Genomic DNA, 24,000 nt, shown 5'->3' on the forward strand with positions numbered 1-24,000 from the left:
AAGGTGCTTATTTTCTTGTAAACGATATACTTGGGATTTCACTCAAGGGGTCTATGGGAAGCCAGCCGGGCGAGTCACCCGTCACCCCTAGCCTCGTTGAGGTAGACCAAAAACGGGTCCCAGATAGTCACAAACTTTCTAAGTGTATTGGTTCTCAGGAACCTAAGTCCCTCCATGCGTATAACAGAGGTCATGTCCGTCGTAGGTGGGGATTTTTAACAAATCATCAAGTCAAGGCAAGTTGAGGTATGGCACATTTCATCCACAAAGTGCTTTACATAAAATGGATAAAAAGAGAAGAGCATCAATTTGTTTGGGGACCCCTCAAAACGGTTGATACTCAGGGTGCTTCCTCACTGGGGACCCGGAAGAGGAACCGAGCACACTTGTCCCCAAATTGGCCCAGTTGCGTTTCGTTCGGCGCGGTACAGCGAACCCGTGACAGGGTCCACTTGAAAAGGTGGCCCTGGGGAACGCTTTGGCGTGCCCGGGGATGGAACACTTGCGAATGTGAACGCCAACCGTACCGAACCACGTAGACAACACCAGACAGCGAGGAGGATACACTCCAGGCGTAGTTGATGATGATGCCAGTGTACTCTGCAAGTGTTCCGTTCCCCGAGCGCGGAAGAAATGTTGTAATGTGAAAGCTGACCAGCGGGGGAGAGGGGAGGGAGGGGGCAAGCAATCGTACTCGGGCACGGAACGGAGTGGAAGCAATCATTCCAGGATGAAAGCACCCTAAGAAAAAACATGCACTGTAACATTAAACATTTAAATAAAAATAAGCCCACTGAATCAAAAGCATGAAAAATGGATTCAAAAATGTCCTTAATGAGGCCATTTCATTCTGCTCTGTGTGGTGAGATTACTCTTAGTGGATGGATATATACAAGACATTCTCACTCCGAGCGCGTAGCATATTGACGCTTTGTCCCGTCCCTTGTGCGTCACTTGTTACTAACATGGTACCCTTGAGCGACCCATGAAACGACTTGGGCTTTCCGACTAAACTCAATGCAAACCCATGGAAGTCATCTTTGACGCTTATAGCAACTGCTCCCCCATTAGCCTAACTGCTCCCCCATTAGTCAACTGCTCCCCCATTAGGGTCTGGGGGGAGGTTAGGTTTAGGCGTGGGGGGTGGGAGAGGTTAGGGTTAGGGTCTGGGGGAGGTTAGGTTTAGGCATGGGGGGTGGGAGAGGTTAGGGTTAGGGTCTGGGGGAGGTTAGGTTTAGGCATGGGGGGTGGGAGAGGTTAGGGTTAGGGTCTGGGGGAGGTTAGGTTTATGCATGGGGGGTGGGAGAGGTTAGGGTTAGGGGCTGGGAGAGGTTAGCTCCTCCAGACCCTAATGGGGGAGCAGTTGACTAATGGGGGAGCAGCTAGGCTAATGGGGGAGCAGTTGCCATAAGCGTCAAAGATGACTTCCATGGGTTTACATTGAGTTTAGTCGGAAAGCCCAAGTCGTTTCATGGGTCGCTCAAGGGTACCATGTTAGTAACAAGCGACGCACAAGGGACGGGACAAAGCGTCAATATGCTACGCGCTCGGAGTGAGAACGGGTTGATATATAATGATTGAGGGTGTGGGATTGGTGAGTAAGTATCTTACATGTAGTGGGGAAGGGAAGCTGTTGGCTGTCCAAGACGACGCTGAGAGTCACCTCCCCCTGCTGCAGCAGGGTGGGGTGGAGGGGTAACACTCGACCCCACACCACACCTGTATTATGAACACTCCAGTCTGTATGCTGGTACCGGGACGTCAGTCTGCCACACAGAGGGGGAGGGAGGGAGGGGGGATGGAGAGAATGTGAAAATGAAAGTATGATGATGATGATAATGATCTATTACTTTGCACACCAAACATGCGAGTAATGCGACAGATATGCTCAGCATTTTAATTATGTGCATCTCAGATGGACGTGAAAATGATTGATTTGAATTCACTATAAGGACAACATGTAAGCAGCACAAATCTTCATCAATAGGTTTGTTGGCAAATGCTACACAGAGGCTACATTTTTGGAAGATAAATCATGTGGAGAGCAACTTTCAATATCTAAATATCAAAATTTAGAGGATTTGTTAGTTGGAAAAACTTCCCATTCTCATGACCCAAAAACCTATTACCATATACTTTGGAATACTACAAATTGTTTTTGTGAATGTAGGTGTTCGCATTTCTTAATAGAAGCACACTGAAACCACCCATAAAATAACTTTGCTGTACTATCTTACTTGGAAGTTGCTGTGCTAAAAGAAGCCAGCCTTTTGGTGCTTCCTTGCGGAGTGTCTATTAGATTGATCGTCCATGTGTCCTGCTGTGAGACAAAAAGACAAATCCCACGCTTGTGTCTTCACTCTGATCATAGAACTTTGAATAATTGATCATTTTGTTAAGTCTTTGCTGAGGGGAAAAAACTAGCAGAGATACTCACATGATGATCTATTTCTGTGTTGGAGCGAGTCAGCTTGATAGCAGGCACAGTGAGGTCACAGGAGAACCTCTTTTGACTGATGCCGAGGCCTGGTCGTCTCCTGGGGGGCAGAGGAGGGCCCGGTCTACCTGCTGAACCTGCACAAAGAAAACTGGTTCTGGGTGCAGGCCTGGGGCCACGCACAGCGGGAGGCCCGGTCATGTTCTGGTGGTCAGGATCCCCAGGACCTCCACCATCCTGAGCCCACAGATGGTCCAGGACCGGGGGCTGGGGTTGAGTTGGGGATACGGCCATAGCCGAAAAACCCCGAAGCAATGGTTCGTCATTTTCGGGAAAGACTTCAAGGTAATCGGGAAGGTAATCTCCCTGGAGTTGGTCTGTCGCAAAAAAAGAATCTTGTCTCTGGATTGTCTCAGGTCGTGGAGGATCCATTGCATGTTAGAACTGAAAGGGGTGCAAGTCCTCCAGTCTGCCACTGTTTCACACTCACAGCACTGACATGGTATAGTCCAGAACTAGTAGGCCTATAAAAGACATTTTGTACAGTGATTACAGATTCATTAGGTATGTTAGGTGCATGAGTCGTATTGCGGTCAGGACAAGTTTGCCATTTTATGACTTGAGGATAACTGAACTGTCCTGAGGATTTACGTTGGTCTAATAATTAACAGACTTTCAAATGGTAACAAGATATTTGCCAGTGTGCGCCACTTTGACTACAACCATACAATAGCACCCTTGTGTAAAGTAGCCCAAGGCTAAAGCAGGAAAGATATGTAGAAAACCACCTCGATAAAACTCCCACACTTGTATGTACGTGCTTACACTGACAAACTGAAACTGAAATTAACTCAAATTAAATTCCTGCTCAGTCAAAACTCTGATCCATACAGTATGCACATATGAGATTGCTAAGCTATTAATAAATAAAATAACAAAGGGATTATCTATTATTTAGGATCTCTCACTGATCTAACTTTCTTTCCAGCTTTCATTTCAGAATAACTCGAAATCCCAATAGGTCTGACAGTGAAAATGAATCTCCTCACTAACTATTCTGTTTACTTGTTGGGAACTTACTGTACCATCAAAGCTCTGGTAGCAGATCCGTCTTGCAGCGACAGAGTGAGAATAGTGCAGCCATGCTCAGCGGGTTAGACTGGTCCCACTCTGTCCCCTCCCTCCCCCCCTCTCTCCCTCCCCCCCTCTCTCCCTCCCCTCCTCCTCTCTTGTGGCTTTCCACAACACCCCCTCTGCTGGAGGAAAGACAATCATACATGTACAGTATAGAGAGGCAAAGTGACCGCCTACTTCCTGCTTCAGCACTGTACCAGAGATTTTCATCCGCCATTTATTTTCCCATAGACATTTCGTAAAATGCATATAAAAATAGTTTTACTTGTTCCAACCAAACGGTTCAGATATATTTAGAAACATGAGAGACCACATACTATTTCACTTGGACCAATACGTTAAAAAAAATGCGGATTTAAAGAAAATATTTTTTCGACGTAGTTTTTTAAAGTTCTGGTCCCAGTGAAAATTTCTATGGTCTCTCCCGATTCTAAATATAGCTGAACTGTTTGGTTTGACGAAGTAAAACTATTTTTTATAAGCATTTTACAAAATGTCTATGGGAAAATAAATGGCGGATAGAAATCTCTGGTACAGTGCTGAAGCAGGAAGTAGGAGGTCACTTTGCCTCTCTATACGTTATCAATTGCAATTTACCAAAGATTCTAGAACATGGTACGAGTTAAAAACATTTTTTTAGACATTGAACTTTATAAAGCCCATCACCATCATTTGCCATCATGCACAACGTACTCATGTTGGCACACCTCTAGGATTTCAGTATTGATTGTGATTAAAAAATATTTGTCCATAAATTAAAGTTCACAATAATTGTTTTCCTCTCTTTAAAGTAAGGATCCAGGTCAAGCACGCTGACTGGCTGCATCACAGTCGCTCCTTGCTCAGGAATGTCATTGAGCAGGTTGAGGTAGCCCGTTTTAACACTGGCTTTCTGCTACATGTCTCTAAAGAATCAGATACAGACACCGCATTTCACATGCAGGTAAGGTTCATGATTTTTTACACCAATTGGCTTTAATTGTTCGGGATATTTTATCAGGCATTCTCTTTATTATCTGCAACTTTCCAGATGGTTTGAACTTGCACAACCCTTCAAGAGCCATGGTAAAAAAAAACGTGTGCTCTGCTGGGCTCCTTCTATACTTACTAATAATCATGTGTCTTCCTGAGGCTCAGCATATCCACCATGGCCTGCTGTGAAGTGGGAATGAAGACCACAGGCCTGCACTAAATGTGTCATAAAGGTGTGAAGTGAGGTGTGGAGTGCATGGAGTATATTATGGAGAAGGGGATGGAGCAGAGAACAACACATTTCAACAACACAACGCCACGCATTTCACCCCAAACCCCCACAGCCGCCGGACTTCCTCTGTACTACGTCCTCATCCCCTTTGTACTATGCACACTCATTGGATGTGTGCTAGCAATGGTAAGGATTCTTCTCACGTATACCTTTTGTCCTTGTGCATATTTCGTTTCACATTTGACAGTGATCCGCATCTTTGTTTCTGAAGTATTTATCGGTGCGTTTCCCCCCCTCAGGTTGTTTATATGAGGAGAAGAACACGGTAGGTGAAAGTTTGACGATGTCTATAAATATAAATCTGGCTTTATTTTAAGCACGACACTTTCAGTTTCTTCTGTGTTGGTTTCTTAAGTGTACGGTGTTGTGCTTCAGACTAGATGAGTTGCGCCACAGGCTGATTCCTCTGTACAACTACGACGCCACAGAGCAGCACGACGACGACGATGACGACTGGGGGGATGAAGCCAGGGAAGAGGAGGAGGAGCTCACTGTAAGTAACTGTGATGATTTGACAAGTTTTTTTTTAAATAGATCAGGGGTGGACTGGGATCATAATTCAGGCCGGGCATTAGATACCAAGCAGGCCAGGCTGATACGGGCCGATGTGCGTGCCGGCGTCCAAAGGGCAGCGGCGAAAAATTTGGGCCGTTTGAAGCCCAATTTGGGCCGTTTGAAGCCCAATTTGGGCCGTTTGAAGCCAGGTTTGAAGCCAGATTTGGGCCATTTGAAGCCCAATTTGGGCTGTTTGAAGCCCAATTTGGGCCGTTTGAAGCCAGGTTTGAAGCCAGATTTGGGCCATTTGAAGCCCAATTTGGGCTGTTTGAAGCCAGATTTGGGTCGTTTGAAGCCCAATTTGGGCCGTTTGAAGCCCAATTTGGGCCGTTTGAAGCCAGATTTGGGTCGTTTGAAGCCCGATTTGGGCCGTTTGAAGCCCAATTTGGGCCGTTTGAAGCCCAATTTGGGCCGAGTCCAATTTTACAATGAGATGCACCCACTTTAACCCTGAATAAAGTAATAAAACCACTAGTAAACCAGTAGGCACGCGCCTGGCCTGCTGTTCAGTGAGTGGCCTGACTGCAGGCACCAAAAAAAAAAAAAAAAAAAAATTGCAGGCCAGGCCACCGGGCATTTGCCCGACGTGCCCGATTATGCAGTCCGCGCCTGAAATAGATGATGATATAATACTATCCTATATAGGTTGCCATTTGCCTAATTGTGTGTCTTTATTTCTCTGCACAGGAGCCTTTGTACAAGGATGGAAAGCTGTCCTTAAAGCTGTCCTTTAGGTCTCCCTATGGAACATCTTAAAGCTGTCCTTCAGCTCTCCCTATGGAACATGAACACAAAGACACTGAGACACTGTCCTGTCATTCCATCATGACAGGACATATTCATCACTGCTTCTCATTGGTCAATGAGAGGAAACATCTGTGATCCTACAGACCAGCCACTTTATGAGGATTACTAACAACTGGGTTTGACATAATGTACTGTATATTAAACTGTTACCAGGATGTATCAACTACTTCAATATGTCTTCTTTATATGCCTGTGTGTGTGTGTGTGTGTGTGTGTTTTCCGTATTGCAGTGCAGTAGACAGGAGGCAATCCTGTTTTTTGTGTGTGCCTCAGCTGAGATTTTTTGTTTGAAAGTGTACAAATGTTTTGCAGGATAAAGCAAGACTTTTATTTTTGGGGGCAATCAATTAAAATGTAAAAAAAAAAAAAAAAACGATTAGGGTATTGTGTATGCTATGTAGGCTATATCTAAATCATTCATTAAGTTGAAAGAGCTTCATAAACACACATGTTTCTGCTTGGTAATCAATGGTTTTGTTGGTTCACTGGAAGGTTTCCTCAGGTTGAAACAGCTCCAAACAATCACGGGATCACTAAGAAAACCAAGGTGAACTACACAAACCTGTACATATTAAAAGCCAAAAACACCTTCATTGCAACTGAAGAATATAGGCTATACGATTATGATATATGAATTTCAAACTTAAAGATTCCTATTTAACTCTGATTTAACTTGTGTGTGTGTGTGTTTACATTAGTCTGAGCAGACATCCATGGGGTCCAAGCTGGTTCCTGACCTCCACACGGCTGGCCTCAGCTCCCGTGAGAGGGTGTCTCCTACCAGGGAGTGGAGCATGAAGTCAGCCACACCTGCTGCTGCAAAGACCAGTGTCCCACCGATAGTCCATCATGGTCCCACCCAAGCCTGAAGGCCTGAAGGAGCTGCTGGGAACGACCAAAGGCAAGCCGGATTACGCAGACTTTGGAAACGTTGTTAATGTTGGTCACTGAGGAGCCTTGGGACTGATGTGAACATCAGTCCCATCACTACAGTACCTGCCACTGCATCGTGGGACTGGGGAGAGGCCTGCTAGCCATATAGGCACTTACCTTGACTCTGGAGAAAGAAAATACACAAAACATTTGGTGAAATGCATTATGTGATATTAACCCATTGATACCTGATGCAGCATTTGCGTGTATATCCCTCATTTGTGTGTGTGTATCCCTTTAAGTAAGTAAGTAAAACTTTATTTATATAGCACCCTTCCCAGCACGAAGAGTGCTTTACACATTAAAACAGCAACACAGAAATATAAGTGCAGGAACAATACAAGAAAAAGTAAAAACATAAAAACATACACAGAGCATGAACAGGTAAAAACAATGGCTAAGAATGACTAAAAAGCCTGTCTAAACAGGTGAGTCTTTAGTAGTTTTTTAAACGAGAGCTCAGAGCGAGCGGCTCTCAGATCGGGGGGGAGGGCATTCCAGAGCTTCGGGGCTGTCACTTCCAAGGCTCTGTCGCCTTTTGTTTTGAGCCTGGTCCTGGGCATGGCCAGGAGCTCTTGGTCGGATGACCTCAGGCTGGCTGCATAGGGGTGGATGAGGTCAGAGATATAGGCGGGGGCTTGGCCATGGAGGGATCTGAATGCGAATACGAGGATTTTAAAATGGATCCCGTGTTGTACCGGGAGCCAGTGGAGTGAGGCTAGGATGGGGGTGATATGGCATGACTTTTTTGACCTGGTGAGGAGTCTGGCAGCAGCATTTTGGATCAACTGGAGTTTAACCACCGATGATTTATTGAGATATGAATAAAGGGAGGTTGCAGTAGTCTAGTCTAGATGAAATGAATGCATGGATGGACATGCCTTTAAGACCTTCACAGTCTTAAAGGGATACACACACAAATGCTGCACCAGGTATCAATGGGTTGTTGATGTTAGGTTGGGGGGGGGGGGGGGGGGGGCGGGGTAATGGTCAGTTTGTTTTGTGATTGTATTTTTGTCCAGAGGAAAAGGTGGACTTGCCAGCCATCCTCCTAGTACATGAGTGTATTGCTGCTACTTATGTTTTACGTATTTTTGAGTGTACTGCTGCTACCTATGTTCTATGTATGTTTTATTATGTTTTACGTTTTATGTTTTTTGGGGACAACGGATGGAAATTAGCCTCGTGCTAAATCCGGCAATTTTTACACTTTTATTATGTTCCAGGTTTTATTATCTGTTCCATGGTTTCTGTGTTCATTAATTTTGCACTGTCCCGTCCAAATAAACAAATAAACATTGAGAACAGTAAGATGATGACATTCCCTGTGTGGTAACTGGAGTAAAATAAATGTGGTAAATGGAGTAAAATAAAGGCATCACGAGGAAACTCCCATTCAGACTGGTTGGTCTGTGCAGATCTTGTGAGCAGGTGTGTTGAAAAGGTGTGGCCTGTGTAGGATGTGCTCCAAGTCAATAAGCAGAGAGATCTGTCAGGAGAAGTGATTGGGTAAACAGAGAGATTTAACATCTTTAGAATGTGCAGGTAAGTCTTGTCAGTACTGTTTATAATGCCGCACGCTGAAATCACATTTTGTCAGCTCATCTCCAGTCAAACGCAGTGAGCATTTTCAAAGTGACAATCAGTCGAAATTCTTGACACCTGTGTGTTAGTAACACCAAGGAAGCTCAATCGCTGCTCAGAGATTCTTTGGTGAAGACACTTGGTAAAACACTGCAAAAATTGAGTCAAGTGTCATTTGTTGAATGAAGTTAAATATGAAAAAGAGAAGGATAGGAATAATTTCTTGATTTATAAGGCCAAAATGTTCTAAACTCCGGGGTGGATAGTAAAGACTTACAAATCAGTCACACAAGTGTTTTTTTTAAGTAACAAGTACTTTTCATGTTTCATTTTTTTTAAACTGTGCTTCTACTCTTTACTCGAGTATATGTTTGAGCCAGTAATCTACTTTTACTTCACTACATCTGTCCACTCTGGGCCAGACAGGCAAGTGGAGAAAGAGAAAGGGAGGTGAGGAAGAGAGGAGGGGTAGAGGGGAGGAGATGGAGAGAGTGGGAGATTGTTCATATCTAAATTGTATGTTTGATTAGCCTACCTGCTCTACTTCATTACCCTGGCCTTTACCATATTGGTGACAGTTTCTGTCCTTTTTAATATGCGTATTATTATTATTTTAAATATTTTTACAAAAGTGTGACACTGTTCATGTTGGAGACATGTCCTTTCCCCCTGTATAAAAACACACATTTACTATTATTATATTACATGTCCTATTGTGTGCTATTTTTGTGCCCAAAGCTATTTTTATATGGAGCATGCATTGCCAAAAATTATGCTCCCATCGTGGACCAGAGACCTTGCAATTGTATTGTATTGTTTTTATATACTTTTGTTTTGTGTGTTAATCTGACACTGTTGGTGGTTCTCATCACATCCCTACCCACCACTGTTTAAACCCTCACTCAGTTGAATGCCAGATGCCTCTCTCTCTCTCTCCCCTCTCTAGGCCCAACATGTCTCATCTCCTGCATGCTGCTGCCGTGTGGCTCTACCTGCTCCTGCCCTCGCTGCGTGGTGACAACCTTCTCTGCTTCTTCAGTCCCGTCCTGGAGAGGGAGCACACCTTCCAGCTCATCTTGACGGAGTGCCCCCCCGACGAGCTGTGCTTCAAGGCGGACGGCCGCTACGGCAACTACAGCGCCCTGTCGGCCCACGGCTGCATGGCGGAGGGCCACTGCAGCCAGGTGCACAGCATCCGCCTCAAAGGAACCGTCTACGCCATGAGCTTCGCCTGCTGTCACTGGGATTACTGTAACTCCGGCCCCTGCGTCACGGCCAAACGCTTCCCCATCATCCTCACAATAGCTGTGATCCTGGGCAGCTGGTGACTAAAGACCCCTCATCACATTAACATGAGCCTCTCAGAAAGGGGGTTAATTTCACAGGGGAACATGATTATGTGAAGGACCTGAGTGTGGGCCAACGCACAGTTGAGCGGTGTGGAGACTGAAACCTCCTGTAGGCTCAGCATGGAGTTATGCTGATGTCTGCAGAGGTACTACTATGCAGTGATGCCTGCTGCTGTACTAACTCAATGAATGACATGCCCAGTCTAACGACACTGAGGTGTGACTGTGTGCACCCATGTGACGGCTAGATTCCACCCATTTCAATATTGAACATTATCTAAGCAAATAAGCTTGCTTTTATAGATCTTTTTTAAATCATGAAATAAATATTTTGATCTGAAATCTAATTCCACATTTATTCTCATGACACACACACACACACGCAAGCGCGCGCGCACAGAGAGAAAGAGAGCAGCTGGAGCAGTGCGTGTACAGCATGAGGTTTGGACAGTTCTTTATTTCCCTTTTATAAGGCTGCTGGGTCTCCCCATAGTGGATATACATATATATACAGGAGATTGCTATACTGGAGTTACACTGAGGGGAGAGGGTCCATATTACACAGACTTCAAAAAACAACACTGATAGAGCCTCAGGTATCAGAAATCAGCAGAGAGAGAGAGAGAGGAGGGGGAAACAGCATAAGAGAACAGGTAAGGAGAGAGAGAGAGAGAGAGAGGGGAGATGCAGTCAGAGAGCCTGACTCGGACCGCCTAATAACTTAACACTAGAAAATAACATACAGATTTCACGCACAGTGCATCTTAAATAGGTTACGTGGAGAACCATTTACCATAAATATCTGTATTTTTCGGGAACCAACATATATAAAAAAACCGATAATAAAAAAAATCATTGTTCAGTCTTTAATTCTTTTTTTCTCTTTTCCCCGTCGTGCAAATCGTTCTTTCCTTCTTGCCGTGGAGGCGGGGCGTGTTCCGACTGGCCCACATCCGTTCTGGATAAACGGGGGGGGGAAAGGGAACAGAACCGGGCCCCACCCCCCCCCAAAAAAGCATGAATTAGTAGAAAACGAACGAACGAACGAACGGAACACCACAGTCAACTCATCACGAAAAGAACCCACAGACACACAGAACAGCAAGAACACAGTACTCTTTTTTTTTTCTGTTTTTGTTTTTGTAGCATCGTCATCACCGTTCTTCCTCTTAATGGTCGGTATCTTCGTCGTGGTCTTCCTCCTGGCGTACTGATGGCGGCAAGTGGAGTGGTCCTCCTTCCCCCCCCCCGACGGGCTCAGTGGAACTGGGAGGTGAAACCCCCTCAGCTCAGCAGTGATATATTATCTCTCAACTTCACAGTGTGGCAGGAAAAGGAGGAAGAGGACAGGGGAGAGGTCATGTGACGTGGGGGGGTGGAGAGGTCATGTGACGTGGGGGGGGTGGGTGTAAGCCAGAGGGAGGATGTCGCAACTGAGAACGGGAATCAGAAGAACCATAGCAACAATTAGAAAACAACTAGAAACCCCAAGAGTCCATGGGGGGGGAAAAAGTAAACAAAAATGGCCGCATCGTCACTCCTTCCTTCCGAGTCTCCTTCCCGCCAACTCGCGTGGTTGGGGGGGGAAGGCTTTGATTGGCTGCAGCGTAAACTGAATGGATGGCCCGTGTGTCTGGCAGAGAGGGTGGGAGGGAACGGAGGTCTATAAGGCGGACTGGAATCCAGCGGTGGATGGGACTCGACAGGGTTGATGACGTGTTGTCGGGAGAGCGCGGAGATGTGCGCGCGGGCGGAGATGTGCGCGGGCGGGCGTGGTCGATGATGGTCGTGATTGGAAGGTCAGAGGGGGCGAATCCCTTCTCGGCGGGTTCAGGCATGCTGCCGCAGTGCCCGCCTCTTGCGGCTGTAGTAGTGGCGCAGGCCGGTCTGTCTGGCAAAGTTCATCATGTAGTTTTGCTTACGAGTGCTGCGGGGATACAAAGACAGTGAGAGGGGTGGGGGGAGGGGGAAGAAAGGGGTGTGGCCATTAGTGATCGAATAAAAGGACGCTGGAAAAAAATGCAGACGTCTCCATGCCACGCCCCCTCTCATCCATGCACACACATTCATGCGGCCATTTTTCAGTCAGGTTTCAGGCGTAACCTCAAACACTCAACATGGCTGATGATGGCTCAGAGGATGGGTGGCGGTGGCGCTACTCTACACAAGTGGAGTTCTTTACACTACTGTACATATGAGATATGCGGTTAACGGGTGGACAATGGCGGTAGAACTATAGCTACATGTATCGAATGGCAGTGCGAGACCAAACGTCACAAGACGAGACACGGGACACAGAGTTTACAAACATACTACGATTACAGACGCTATAGGGTTGCTAGAGGGGTTGAATAACTCTGACCCTGCTCTACCGGAGTGTTTGAGGTCAGAGTTCAGAGGAACAGCCATCACATGGGAGTGAGGTCAGAGTTCAGAGGAACAGCCATCACATGGGAGAAAGGGAAATAATGTAAACAAAACAAAAAGGCATAACAAAATGCAGGGTTGTGAGCAGAGAAGGAGTGATATTGAACTAAGAGACACAGAGAGAAGCTGCGGGAAGATCGCTTTTGCTTAGCCTGTTCATTGCCTCTTCCATCCAGCAGGGCGGTGCCAGTGAGCCAGGAGTGCAGCCAGGGCAGGCAGGGGCCTCTGCGAAGCGGGTGTGGGGTGGGGGTGGGGGTTTGGGGGTGGGACTGGTTAGGGGATGGGGAGTGTGTGGCTGGTGTGGTGATGGGTGGGGTTGTGAAGGTGGAAGAGGGGCCCGACTGATGAAGTGGATCGCCTGTGTGTGTTTTTCTGTCAAACAGCAGGGGGCAGCATGGAGGGAGCTCCTGGCTCTTATCATCATGTTGTTGGCCGTAGACAGACAGCCATGAGTGTAGGAGTGATGGAGAGCTGGAGAGCTGGCGTTGACAGTCGATCCGTGAAGCCATGCAAGGAACTGGATGGAGGTTAGTCAGGTGAAACTATATCTCTGGCCAAATGTGTCTGTAGCAGGAATTAATGTTGCTAGATGCCCTGCATTGCAACTGATATCGGTGTGTGTGAATGGAAAAAAATATATATGTTAAATGCTTGAATGAGATAAAGTCCTTTTCAAATCGAATCCTTGGACTGTGTGTGTCAGCTGGTGTGCTGAATTAGTAGCTGGGTCAAAGACACTAGAGCGGTGTCTCATAGAGGCAGCAGCAAGAACACAACAGATATAGTGATGGATTACATCACACATATACACACAAACACACCATTGACATTTGTACATATGTGTAAGTTATTTGCATTAAAAAGATAATATACGAAAAATAGAATTATAAACCACACATCAAAGCCATAATACAATAATGTATCCTCAGATGGTGACATTCTGTTGAATTAAGTTAACAAACCTACTTTTAGGAATGGAGTTATTATTTCACGATTGGAAAATAAAGTAGAATATTTGCGCCAAGCGTTCATGATTTCACCATTAATTATTTCCTTTTTTTTTTTTATACAATACATTTTTATGTTGTTTTTCTCTCTAAAGATGTGTTCCTGTGTGGATTGCTGTGTGCTGCTTCATTCTCTCAGCAGCGCCTCCACCTGGACACTGTGGGGTGGCTGGCCTGCTTATAGAGTGCTGCAAGAATGAGTCCCAAAACCCAGAAATGAGTTTGTATCAAAGTCAGTGTGGGTTTTTTTTTATGGGTTTTTGGTTATGATGCCTGAAATGTGGTTAACAAAAGTTTATGATACTTGCACATTTTGTTCAGCAAGATAATCTTCACAAATGAACACCACTTTTTTAAAGCGTTTTCTGTCGATCACATTTACGCTTCAGAAATCATAGAAGTTCTGTTCATTTGTGAAGATTATCTTGCTGAACAAAACTTGTTATTTTCGGCAATAATCAAAACCGGGGGCGATGCTAACTTTCGGGTCGGCCGATAAAAATATGAGCTCTATTGGGCTGACTGGGGCTTACGTTAAGGTGAAGGCATGGAGATGATGGTGGTGGTGATGATGAGGGGAGGGCTGGGTGACAGTGAAAGTGAGGGAGGGGGTGCGCGATGTAACAGGGAGAAGTTGGGTTGGGGGCACCGGGGCGGGGGGGCATTCAGGAAGTGGCGGAGAACTTACCTGACACTACAGCCATGCCAGAGGGAGCAGAATACAGAAGAGAGCAGAGGTTAGAGCGCGAGAGGGGAGGGGCAGGTGGAGGAGGGGGCAGCTGTCTCGCAGAAAGGTCTGGGGGGGCAGAAACCCCGGCCTGGGGAGGCAGGGGGAGGGGGCCCGAAGCAGGGAGGAGGGGGGAGAGAGGAGAGGCAGAGAGATGGTCAAGAAGGTTCAAGGAAGAACCCAAGTATCAGGAGGAGAGAATAAGTAGAGGAGAAGCCGAAAGTGGTGGAGAGCGAATGAAAGTGAAGGAATGGAACAAAGATGGAAGGAAATGAGAGACAGGTAGAGGTGGAGATAGGGGTCGTCCATGAGAGACGGGTAGAGGTGGAGATAGCAGTAGTCCATGAGAGACAGGGAGAGGTGGAGATAGCAGTAGTCCATGAGAGATGGGTAGAGGTGGAGATAGCAGTAGTCCATGAGAGACAGGTAGAGGTGGAGATAGCGGTAGTCCATGAGAGACAGGTAGAGGTGGAGATAGCAGTAGTCCATGAGAGACAGGGAGAGGTGGAGATAGCAGTAGTCCATGAGAGACAGGTAGAGGTGGAGATAGCAGTAGTCCATGAGAGACAGGTAGAGGTGGAGATAGCAGTAGTCCATGAGAGACAGGTAGAGGTGGAGATAGCAGTAGTCCATGAGAGATGGGTAGAGGTGGAGATAGCAGTAGTCCATGAGAGACAGGTAGAGGTGGAGATAGCGGTAGTCCATGAGAGACAGGTAGAGGTGGAGATAGCAGTAGTCCATGAGAGACGGGTAGAGGTGGAGATAGCAGTAGTCCATGAGAGACGGGTAGAGGTGGAGATAGCAGTAGTCCATGAGAGACAGGTAGAGGTGGAGATAGCAGTAGTCCATGAGAGACAGGTAGAGGTGGAGATAGCAGTAGTCCATGAGAGACGGGTAGAGGTGGAGATAGGGGTAGTCCATGAGAGACAGGTAGAGGTGGAGATAGCGGTAGTCCATGAGAGACAGGTAGAGGTGGAGATAGCAGTAGTCCATGAGAGACGGGTAGAGGTGGAGATAGCAGTAGTCCATCCGTTGTATGCCAGAGAGGGAGGCAAACAAATAGAAAGAGGGACCCGGGGGTTTTGGAGCAAAGGAAGCACAGGAGAGCAGCAAGGTAGGAAGGAAAGGCGTGAGGACCATGACGTAAGCAGAGGTCAATGGCAGGAGGACACAAGGCAGCACGAGCAGAGGAGTGAATAATCAGCACATGATCAAACAAGGGAGGGAGTGATATACATATAAGCAGCAGGGAGGAAAGGCATGTGGGATGCAAAAGAAAAGAGTGAAGAGGAGGAGTGAGTGAAGGAGTGAAGGAGTGAACAGGTGAACAGAGAGAAAGAAATAAACAAAAGAGCAAAGTGTGAGGATCACCATCGCTCTTTTCAGCAGACACTGTTGAAAACCGTGTGAGTGAGAGAGAGGGAGTGGAGTTGGTCATGGCCACACTAGACCAGGGACAGCTCAGGTTAGGCGTGTGTGTGTGTGTGTGTGTGTGTGTGTGTGCGTGTCTGTGCGTGTCTGTGTGTGTGTGTCTGTGTGTGTGCGTGTGCGTGTGTGTGTAACTTGACACATCACTCTATATCGATGGTACAAGTGCTAGAGTGCATTTGACATGACTGTATGTAGCATTTGAAATGCATTGGGTACAAGCCTGAATTAGCCCCCACATCATGAGGGAACATTGCTCTGTTACCCAACATGCAGGAAATGCATTCAAAACACTTCATGATCAGCGGCATGTAAAGAATATGTACGAATTATCTAAGTGTCGACTTTTTTGCATAATATGTTCGGTGACCTGCAGAAACTTTGCAACTCCAATTTTGCTATTCCTTTTTTCCTACTATAATCGGATGCTGGAATTGTCTTCCACATTCACGACCCTGGTCGCAGACTAAAACACTAAAACACTTCTGAGGCAAAGGCAGACTGGGGCTCTGTCAGGAGGGCCAGTCTGGGGGGGCGGGCGCCAGGGGCCCCGACTGGCGATCGGGTACTCACAGAACTACTTCCACGTGGTCCAACGCCCACTGGTCATGTCCTGCGCCGGCGTGGCGTGGCTGCCACCATCGCAGCATCACCCCTTTAACCCTCGCCTCTCTGGAGACACCAAAATGGGAGACATGAGGTCAAAGGTCAAACGGTTTCACACCATTCCCAACTGTCTTTACGGCATTGGGTTCAAATGTGATGAGTGAGGGTCAAACACTTCATATCATAGTAGTGATGTGCCTGTGTCTGTCTGCCTTTACGCCTCTGTCTGTGTCACTCACAGTGGGATGTTGTAGGAGACCCTCTGGGCCTTGATGAAGTCTTTGGGCTGGTGCTGGGCGATGACGTGCCAGCTGACCCCGTTGTTGACGCTGTACTGCAGCAGCACGGCCCGGTCCACCGTGTCGGCCTGGTCCAGAGCGATGTTACAGCTGTCTGTCTGCGATGTGCTGCCGATCTGCAGCACAAACATGATCTTGCTGTGGGGGGGGGACAGATAGAGGGGGAGGGAAGATGTGAGGGAGGAAATAAGACGGTTTTTCTCCCCCGATTGTACTCCCCCCTGCTGTCCCGCTCGTTGCTCCGCCCCCCTCTGCCGATCTGGGGAAAGCCGTAGACGAGCACATGATTCTTCCGATACATGTGCAGTCGCCAGCCGCTTCTTTTCACCTGACTGCGAGGGGTTTCACCGGCAGGATGTACGTAGGGCATGGGAGGATCACGCTATTTCCCCCAGTTCCCCTCCCCCCCGAACAGGCACCCGGACTGACCAGAGGAGGCACTAGTGCAGCGACCAGGAGGACAGATGCCCCACTCGGCTTCCTGCCCGCAGACACGGCCAATTGTGCCAGTATAGGAACATCTGACCAAGCCGGATGTACCGTTGCCGGGAATCGAACCCGGGTCTCCGCGGTGTTTAGGCGATGTTACCTCTACACTACCCAGACACCCCCTGGCTCTCCGTCTGTTGTACTGTATGCTGTGGTGTTAAGCAGCGACTCCAGAGGTGTAGGCTACGTGCACATAACTAGTTTATATGTTTTGGTAGTACCTGTACCTGGCTCTGGTGAGGTCCAGGGGTTTGGTAACAGCCTGCCTCATCTTACAGCCGTTAAAGTAGAGCGAGTCTCCGTGGGCGTGGGGGGACAGCTGGCCACACCCACTGCCCACACCGCCGCCCTGGATCAGCTGCCAGCTCTCCTGAGACACGCTGCCAGACTCAAAGTTGTCCTTGATGGAGCTGGGCAGGTCACTGCTGGACAGGGAGCAGTCGTCACCTGATGAGGTGTGAGGAGAGAGAAGAGGTTGATGAAATAGAGAGAGAGAAGAGGTGACACAACTGGCGACTGTGGGGCTGACATGATTTGTAAAGTAAAGCGTACATAAAATAGCAACTTTGGCATGTATGAGAATATGTAAGCCCCCCCATTTTTCTTTTAAGGTTAACATATGGATATGCTGCTTCATGTATGTCTGGGCGAATATACCGGGATTCACATCCACAGTATAATGACTCAGATTGACGTTTGAATTGTGCTCTTGGTAGAGCTGCTATTTTATCGTTACACTGTACTGACCAGTCCGTATGCAGTGCCTTGATTTATGACTTTCATACATGTACAATGCTGTATTACTGATTGTATGTCTACATTGTTTTTGTACAAAAAATACATATCGCAAAAAAAGGAACTTTGGCCAACTCCGAGTGTCCAAGACATTTCTTCAGAATTGTTTAATGTTTAATCACTTATGGAACTTTTTTTATCATGTCTCCATTTTCCACAAAATGACCCTTTGTGGTGCATCACTTCACTTCACCATGCTGTAATAATAGTAATTTGAATAACTCCACTTAGAGTAACACCTCTCAGCTCAACAGGTTCAATGATAAAGAACGGTGTTTGTTTCTACGAGTTTGAATCTAATATGTTGTTTGTGGCCCACCATGGTACCCCTCGTCACAGATGCAGACCACTCCATTGGTACAGTAGCCATGGCCGCTGCAGAGTCCTGGACAGGCCTCTCCTATGTAGACGTGGTCCACGGCCCAGCCGTGACGCTCTCCTGTCCCCTCCTTTTGGATCCAGCGGAACTCGGTGGCCCTGGAAATATAAATAACAAATCACAAGATGTTTACAGAACTCACGGCTTGCAATCGAGAGATCAGCAGCACACAATTTGGCATTCAAAGACAGAAAAGAAAAAAATATCCAAGGGGTGATAATTTGTGATATTTCCCAGTGCTAGGGACAAAAGTCAAATCTGCATGCTTCTACGCTGAAGACACGTGTTCCTACTATGAAGATGCATGTTCCTACCCTAAAGACACATACTTCTACCCTGAGGACACATGTTCCTACCCTAAAGACACATGCTTCTACCCTAAAGACACATGTTCATACCCTGAAGACACATGGTCCTACCCTGAAGACACATGGTCCTACCCTGAAGACACATGTTCCTACCCTAAAGACACATGTTCCTACCCTGGAGACACATGCTTCTACCCTAAAGACACATGCTTCTACCCTAAAGACACATGCTTCTACCCTAAGGACACATGTTCCTACCCTGGAGACACATGCTTCTACCCTAAAGACACATGCTTCTACCCTGAAGACACATGTTCCTACCCTGAAGACACATGGTCCTACCCTGAAGACACATGCTTCTACCCTGAAGACACATGTTCCTACCCTGGAGACACATGCTTTACCCTAAAGACACATGCTTCTACCCTAAGGACACATGTTCCTACCCTGGAGACACATGCTTCTACCCTAAAGACACATGCTTCTACCCTGAAGACACATGTTCCTACCCTGAAGACACATGGTCCTACCCTGAAGACACATGCTTCTACCCTGAAGACACATGTTCCTACCCTGAAGACACATGGTCGGGCAGCTGCACGGTGACCCTGGTCCATGTGGAGCTGTTGACTGGGCTGTAGATGGTGGACTCGTGGAACTGGAAGGGAGAGCAGCCCACGTTGTTGACGGAGGAGGGGAGGCACTCTGACTGAACCAACTGCCACGAGTCAGACCTGGGGGAGGAGAGCGGGAGCTGAAAACTGTTCATGTACAATGTGTTTCCATGCATGAACCATGTATCAAATCATCTTTAAAGGCAGAAACAACAACACGGGGGATACTCTCACACTCTTTAGAAGTTACCCAGAAGCTATTTTGTGATGAACTGTTGTATGACTTTCAACAACCCCTAAAGAAATGGTGTGAAGCGTGAGGAGGACGTTTTCATCTTTTTAGGAACATCTTTCATAAAGGACCCCCGTTTCTCTCACCTCGCGTCCTTCCTGAACTGCAGGAGGATAGAATGGTGGTCTTCACAGGTGTCTGCCTCGCATCCAACAACAATCTGCACCATAGAGAAAGATAATGAAGGACTGAAGACACCATGTACACAAGATTAAAGACAGCAGTTGAGTTGAGACATTCTCGGGCGCTACCTTGAACTGCAGAATGTATCCAGGCTGCACTATGAGTTCACGAGTGGCCAGGATGTTGTGCGTCTTGTCCTGGTTCTTGTTGGGCCAGTACAGGTGGAAGGACGGGTTCCCACAGAAGCCAGCTGTACGCACAGCGTTAGGGTAGAAACTCCAGCTTTCCTCATGAGAAACACCCTCTGGCAAAAGACACAAAGAGAGAGGGAGGAAGGACATTCAATACAATTTCCAAAATCTTAAGATACGAATTATTAACCAGTACCGAAACGAGGCAAATACTCATTTCGACTTGTGAGTTTTCACCCTCCAATCATAATGAGCCGACGCAAACTCGTCCCCGTCTCTGAGCCCAGAGAAATCTCACCATCGTCGAAGGTGTCGAGCAGCGTGGGCGGGTTGATGTCTGAGCCCCCCACCAAGATGTTGTCTATGGCCCACTGGGCTCTCTCCAGGCTGGGGGAGGCCAGGCCAGAGGAGATGGTGAACGGCTGCCACCAGCGCAGGCGAGTGGCGTTGGTCAGGGCGCCCTCTGGGAGGATGATATAGTCTCTCCTCACGGACACATACTTCAGATAGTCCATCTCATGCAGCAGGGTCCATGACACGCCTGAGAAACGGATATGGACAGGGTGAGAGAGAGAGAAAGAAGAAGAAATAACCGCCTTGCGGTTGTATCCCTCCACCAACAAGTCAAGTTGCAGTTTACATCCATGTCTGTCCAGACTCGTAAATACCGTAAATTCCGGACTATAAGGCGCACCGGTCTATAAGCCGCACCTTCAAAGGTGACTATTTTTTTCTTATATAAGCCGCACCGGTCTATAAGCCGCGGGTGTTTTGATGTTTAATTACCATATGTAAGGGTTCGTGCACAGAGGGGATTGTCGGAAAAGAGATGGCTGTTTGGGGAAGCTCCCATTTATTAACATTTCAACAAAACAAGTTGCATATTTGCATAACGTATTCAAGTGTTACCATTTAGTGCAATAGTAGCTACAGAACATGTACTGTGCTGTGTAAATTTAGGGGTCCTTGGCATGAAAAAGGTTGAAAACCACTGATCTACATTATAGCCTACAGTAGTACCATAACAAAAAACAAAGCTTACAGCGCTTGACGAGGCAATATCAATGGCTAAATTAAATGTGTTTTTTTTAAAGTGCAAAATAAAGTGCCTGTAACACGACAGTAAGCGCGTAAGCCTAAAGTTGCAGTAACACGGCTGCTTAAAATATACGGTAATCAGCCTACCAGAAAAGTCATTAATCCTCGTCTTCATCTTTTAGGCTAAGGTGCAGTACACGGCTGTAACCAGAAAAGTCAAGTCATTAATCCTCATCTTCGTCTTCTTCCTGCGTACTAAAACCACCAAAGTCCTCATCTTCAGTGTCGGAAACGAACAGGCTCAGGGTGGCTTCGTCAGCCACTCTCCTCTCTCCTTCGTTGTCGCTCTCAAAACCAACGAACTCCTCTTCGTCACTGTCGGAATCGAACAGCCTCTGAAGGCCCTCAGCTGGCGGCGTCCTCCTCTTCATCACGCAGCAGTCCAGCCTTTCGGAACCCGTTGGTAATCGTGGATGTTTTGACACTCCTCCACGCTGTCAGGATCCACTGGCAAACTTGAGCCTTCAGTCGGATCTGAACGGCACCTCGGCCGTCTGCTCTCTGTGTCAACACCCTGATGCCAAGGTTACGTGCTGCTACTCGATTTCCTTCTTTCCTTCTTCTTCTCGCCGCCATCGTCGTAACACAGCCAGTTCTCCATCTTTTGAAGCATGATGTTAGATTACAACGAGCTAGTTGTGTGGCTTAGCCTTCCAAAATGTTGCTGTTAGTTTTTTAGAATGTAATACATAGAATTGGGAATGTTACATTCAATTTCATTCAGACTGTCTTTCATGCTCAATCGCTGCCTTTTTCCCCCCGGAGCGAGGGAGGAGGGAGGGTGTTTTACCGTAGTGGCTGAGAGAGCGTAGTGGCACAGTGCTCCAATCAGGTCGCGAGGCACATTTTTTGCAACATCATCCAATCAGGGTCTCGCTCTCGTAATGTCTGTCTTGCTCTCGTTCTGCCTCATACCAACATCCATAGATTTTGGAGGTTCCCGAGTGGCCGTTTGCTGAAAAAATCCATAGAAAAGCCGCACCGTTATATAAGCCGCAGGGGCCAAAAAAGGCCAAAAAACGGGAAAAAAGCCGCGGCTTATAGTCCGGAATTTACGGTATATGTAATGACGACTTTGAAGGAATCTAATAAAAGTTATTATTACGTGTATTTTGTGGCGAAATGGAAGTGACCACTATACAGTATTGACATGTATGTTTCCAGTAAGTAATTCTCAGTGAGAAACATGCTGTCTTCAGCTAGAGACTTTTTTTTTTTTTTTTTTTAAGAGGAGAGGACTGATAGATCACATGGTGCAATGACAATCACCTGAAGCTCAATATCAGCAAACCATTGAGCTTGTGGTGGACTACCAGAGGAACAGGAGCCTTGTCCTGGTTGTCATCCAGGGAGAGGAACTCAAGAGGTTGGATTCATACAAGTATCTTGGAGTCCAAATCATGCTTGAATGATTATTCAGTCAGATTATTCAGTCAGATAGGATTTTGCTATCTGCAAAAATAAGTGACAGCACTTTCACCGTTTTTGTAGAAGTCACAGTGAAGTTGACCTTTGAACTTTTGGATATAATGTCACCACTTAATTTTATCCTATTAGACATTTGTGTGACATTTTGTCATAATTAGTGTATGAATTTTTGATTTATGGCCAAAGACGTCTTTTGTGAGGTCACACTCAGTGACCTTGACCTTGACCACCAGATAGTAATCAGTTCCTCCTTGAGTCCAAGTGGACATAGGTACAGTACACTGTTATATTAGCACTGCACCTCCATCAGTAGAGTAGTCCAGCAGCACTCCCTCTTTACGACAGGTTGGACGGTGGCACATGGTCATGTTATCTTCACTTCCTATCCTGGCCCAGTACTCCACAAACCTATAACCACAAAGACAAGCAGCTTAATGATGAAGTAGAACAACAGTACAACATGGAGAGTAGAAATATAGAACAACAGTACAACATGGAGAGTAGAAATATAGAACAACAGTACAACATGGAGAGTAGAAATATGTGCTGAATTTCATTGCAATTATTGACAGAGGCCGAGTACTGACTTGGCCCCGCGGAGGTCCAGGTCAGCAGTGACAGCCTGTCTGGCATCGGCCCCACCGAAGTAGAGGGCCGTCCCCTCCACCAGCACGCCACAGTCTGTACAGGGCCGACCGCCCTCCAGCACCTGCCACTGGGGCCCGGCTGACCCTTCCCAGTCAAAACGCTCCTTCAGAGATGCCTGGGGGGGGAGGGGACAGAGAGGCTAGAATCAAGGACCAGCTCAGACAGATGGATTAAATGTTATTCTAATTTGTTCTTGACAAGAGCAAAGATATTAAAAAAAAAACGACTGTGAGGATTTAGGCTCTTCCACTTTACCTTCAGAGCAGTGCTGGCGTAGCAGTTGGGTCCAGTGAATCCCGGGTCGCAGAGACAGCGCTGGTCCAGACAGTCCCCATGTCCCCCGCAGTGGCCGTCACACGCCGGCCCGATGTAGAAGTTCTCCACACCCCACTGAATGTCTGAGTGCTGCTGGTAGAATCTGAACCTCACCGGCCTGAGGAGCAGAAACACAAAGACAGCGTGGCTGAATCCTTCTGTTGATATACAGTATAGTGTAAGTGTGTTTTAAGTGCATGTCATTTTCATGATTCATATCACAGCAGTCTTTTCGTTTCTCATGGCATTAAATATGAAATGCATGCTAAATCTAAAGGAAGTGAAGGCAGACGATGGGAGAACTTGGGAGCGGGACTTGAGAGGCATTTGCTTCTTGTTGATGTAGTTCAGGGATACTCAACTTGCTTTGCCCGGGGGCCACCTTCGCAAAATGATAGAAGGCCAGGGGCCAGTCAACAAAATCAATATAAATTTTTCCGTAGCGGACCACAGGCTCCTGGGGTGTCAGCCGGAGTTTAGTCTGACAATGTTGCGCACACCGGATAGTTAGTTAGTTTAAGTACATACATAAGTGCCTGGGTAGCGAGCAGACGGCGGTATTTGACAATTTAGCAGCTAAATCATAGATTATTGAAAGATATTCCATATTCCAGACTGAACGCTATAACAGAAGTGGAGTATTGGCCAGAATGACATGAACATTTGGACACTTATTCAGCGGGTATCTTGCATGTTGCGTTCAGGTGCACTTTAAATTTGTTTTTTTTGTTTTTTTGTTTTTTGCAATTCCATCGTGGGCCAC

General features: G+C 46.8%; 3 protein-coding genes and 1 pseudogene across 7 annotated transcripts in view; 2 read left to right on the plus strand and 2 right to left on the minus strand.

Annotated features, from left to right (window-relative positions):
- pik3c2g (phosphatidylinositol-4-phosphate 3-kinase catalytic subunit type 2 gamma) overlaps window positions 1–3,547 on the minus strand; it is a 30,151-nt gene extending 26,604 nt beyond the window's left edge. For all 3 annotated transcript variants that reach the window (XR_014553870.1, XM_083662917.1, XM_083662916.1), the window contains exons 1-4: window positions 3,523–3,547; window positions 2,438–2,961; window positions 2,238–2,320; window positions 1,612–1,766 (exon numbers count right to left, since the gene is read on the minus strand). Coding sequence is in view for 2 of the 3 variants with exons in the window: in XM_083662917.1 (XP_083519043.1) it covers window positions 1,612–1,766; window positions 2,238–2,320; window positions 2,438–2,869 (670 nt within the window). In the remaining variant the exon portion in view is untranslated. The remainder of the gene's footprint in view (window positions 1–1,611; window positions 1,767–2,237; window positions 2,321–2,437; window positions 2,962–3,522) is intronic.
- An 898-nt stretch (window positions 3,548–4,445) lies between these two features.
- LOC310800350 (small integral membrane protein 29-like) lies at window positions 4,446–8,028 on the plus strand. Of its 2 annotated transcripts, XM_083662951.1 has the most exons (7): window positions 4,446–4,514; window positions 4,709–4,961; window positions 5,075–5,100; window positions 5,211–5,328; window positions 6,078–6,124; window positions 6,160–6,744; window positions 6,896–8,028. In XM_083662951.1, the coding sequence occupies exons 2-6, from the start codon at window positions 4,800–4,802 to the stop codon at window positions 6,176–6,178; spliced, it is 372 nt and encodes a 123-aa protein (XP_083519077.1). In that variant the 5' UTR covers window positions 4,446–4,514; window positions 4,709–4,799; the 3' UTR covers window positions 6,179–6,744; window positions 6,896–8,028. The 2 variants fall into 2 exon arrangements, with proteins under 2 accessions (XP_083519077.1, XP_083519076.1); XM_083662950.1 differs by having other exon boundaries at window positions 6,078–6,744.
- Window positions 7,047–10,042, plus strand: LOC310800380 (protein Bouncer pseudogene; annotated as a pseudogene). The gene is made up of 3 exons: window positions 7,047–7,136; window positions 8,590–8,639; window positions 9,661–10,042. The product of its transcript is annotated as a protein Bouncer pseudogene (transcript).
- Window positions 10,043–11,870: 1,828 nt separating this feature from the next.
- The window catches only part of LOC310800381 (reelin-like), a gene marked incomplete at its 5' end in the record, with an annotated part of 103,820 nt that continues 91,690 nt past the window's right edge, over window positions 11,871–24,000 (minus strand). Inside the window, 12 exons of the mRNA XM_083662983.1 lie at window positions 11,871–11,990; window positions 16,226–16,324; window positions 16,498–16,695; window positions 17,274–17,493; window positions 18,161–18,318; window positions 19,101–19,262; window positions 19,521–19,594; window positions 19,686–19,861; window positions 20,047–20,289; window positions 22,576–22,682; window positions 22,862–23,037; window positions 23,178–23,355. Coding sequence (XP_083519109.1) covers window positions 11,894–11,990; window positions 16,226–16,324; window positions 16,498–16,695; window positions 17,274–17,493; window positions 18,161–18,318; window positions 19,101–19,262; window positions 19,521–19,594; window positions 19,686–19,861; window positions 20,047–20,289; window positions 22,576–22,682; window positions 22,862–23,037; window positions 23,178–23,355 — 1,888 coding nt within the window. The 3' untranslated portion in view covers window positions 11,871–11,893. The remainder of the gene's footprint in view (window positions 11,991–16,225; window positions 16,325–16,497; window positions 16,696–17,273; window positions 17,494–18,160; window positions 18,319–19,100; window positions 19,263–19,520; window positions 19,595–19,685; window positions 19,862–20,046; window positions 20,290–22,575; window positions 22,683–22,861; window positions 23,038–23,177; window positions 23,356–24,000) is intronic.

The sequence above is a fragment of the Poromitra crassiceps genome (genome assembly GCF_964638095.1).
Source record: "Poromitra crassiceps genome assembly, chromosome: 30".
Lineage (NCBI taxonomy): Eukaryota > Metazoa > Chordata > Actinopteri > Beryciformes > Melamphaidae > Poromitra > Poromitra crassiceps.

What these genes read in the sequence shown, in the direction of transcription:
- LOC310800350 (XM_083662950.1), top strand. Translation starts at nt 4,800, where the DNA reads ATGGAGTATATTATGGAGAAGGGGATGGAGCAGAGAACAACACATTTC. An exon ending in TATATGAGGAGAAGAACACG is followed by an intron (nt 5,101 to 5,210) that starts GTAGGTGAAAGT and finishes GTTGTGCTTCAG; the next exon opens with ACTAGATGAGTTGCGCCACA. An exon ending in AAGAGGAGGAGGAGCTCACT is followed by an intron (nt 5,329 to 6,077) that starts GTAAGTAACTGT and finishes TTCTCTGCACAG; the next exon opens with GAGCCTTTGTACAAGGATGG.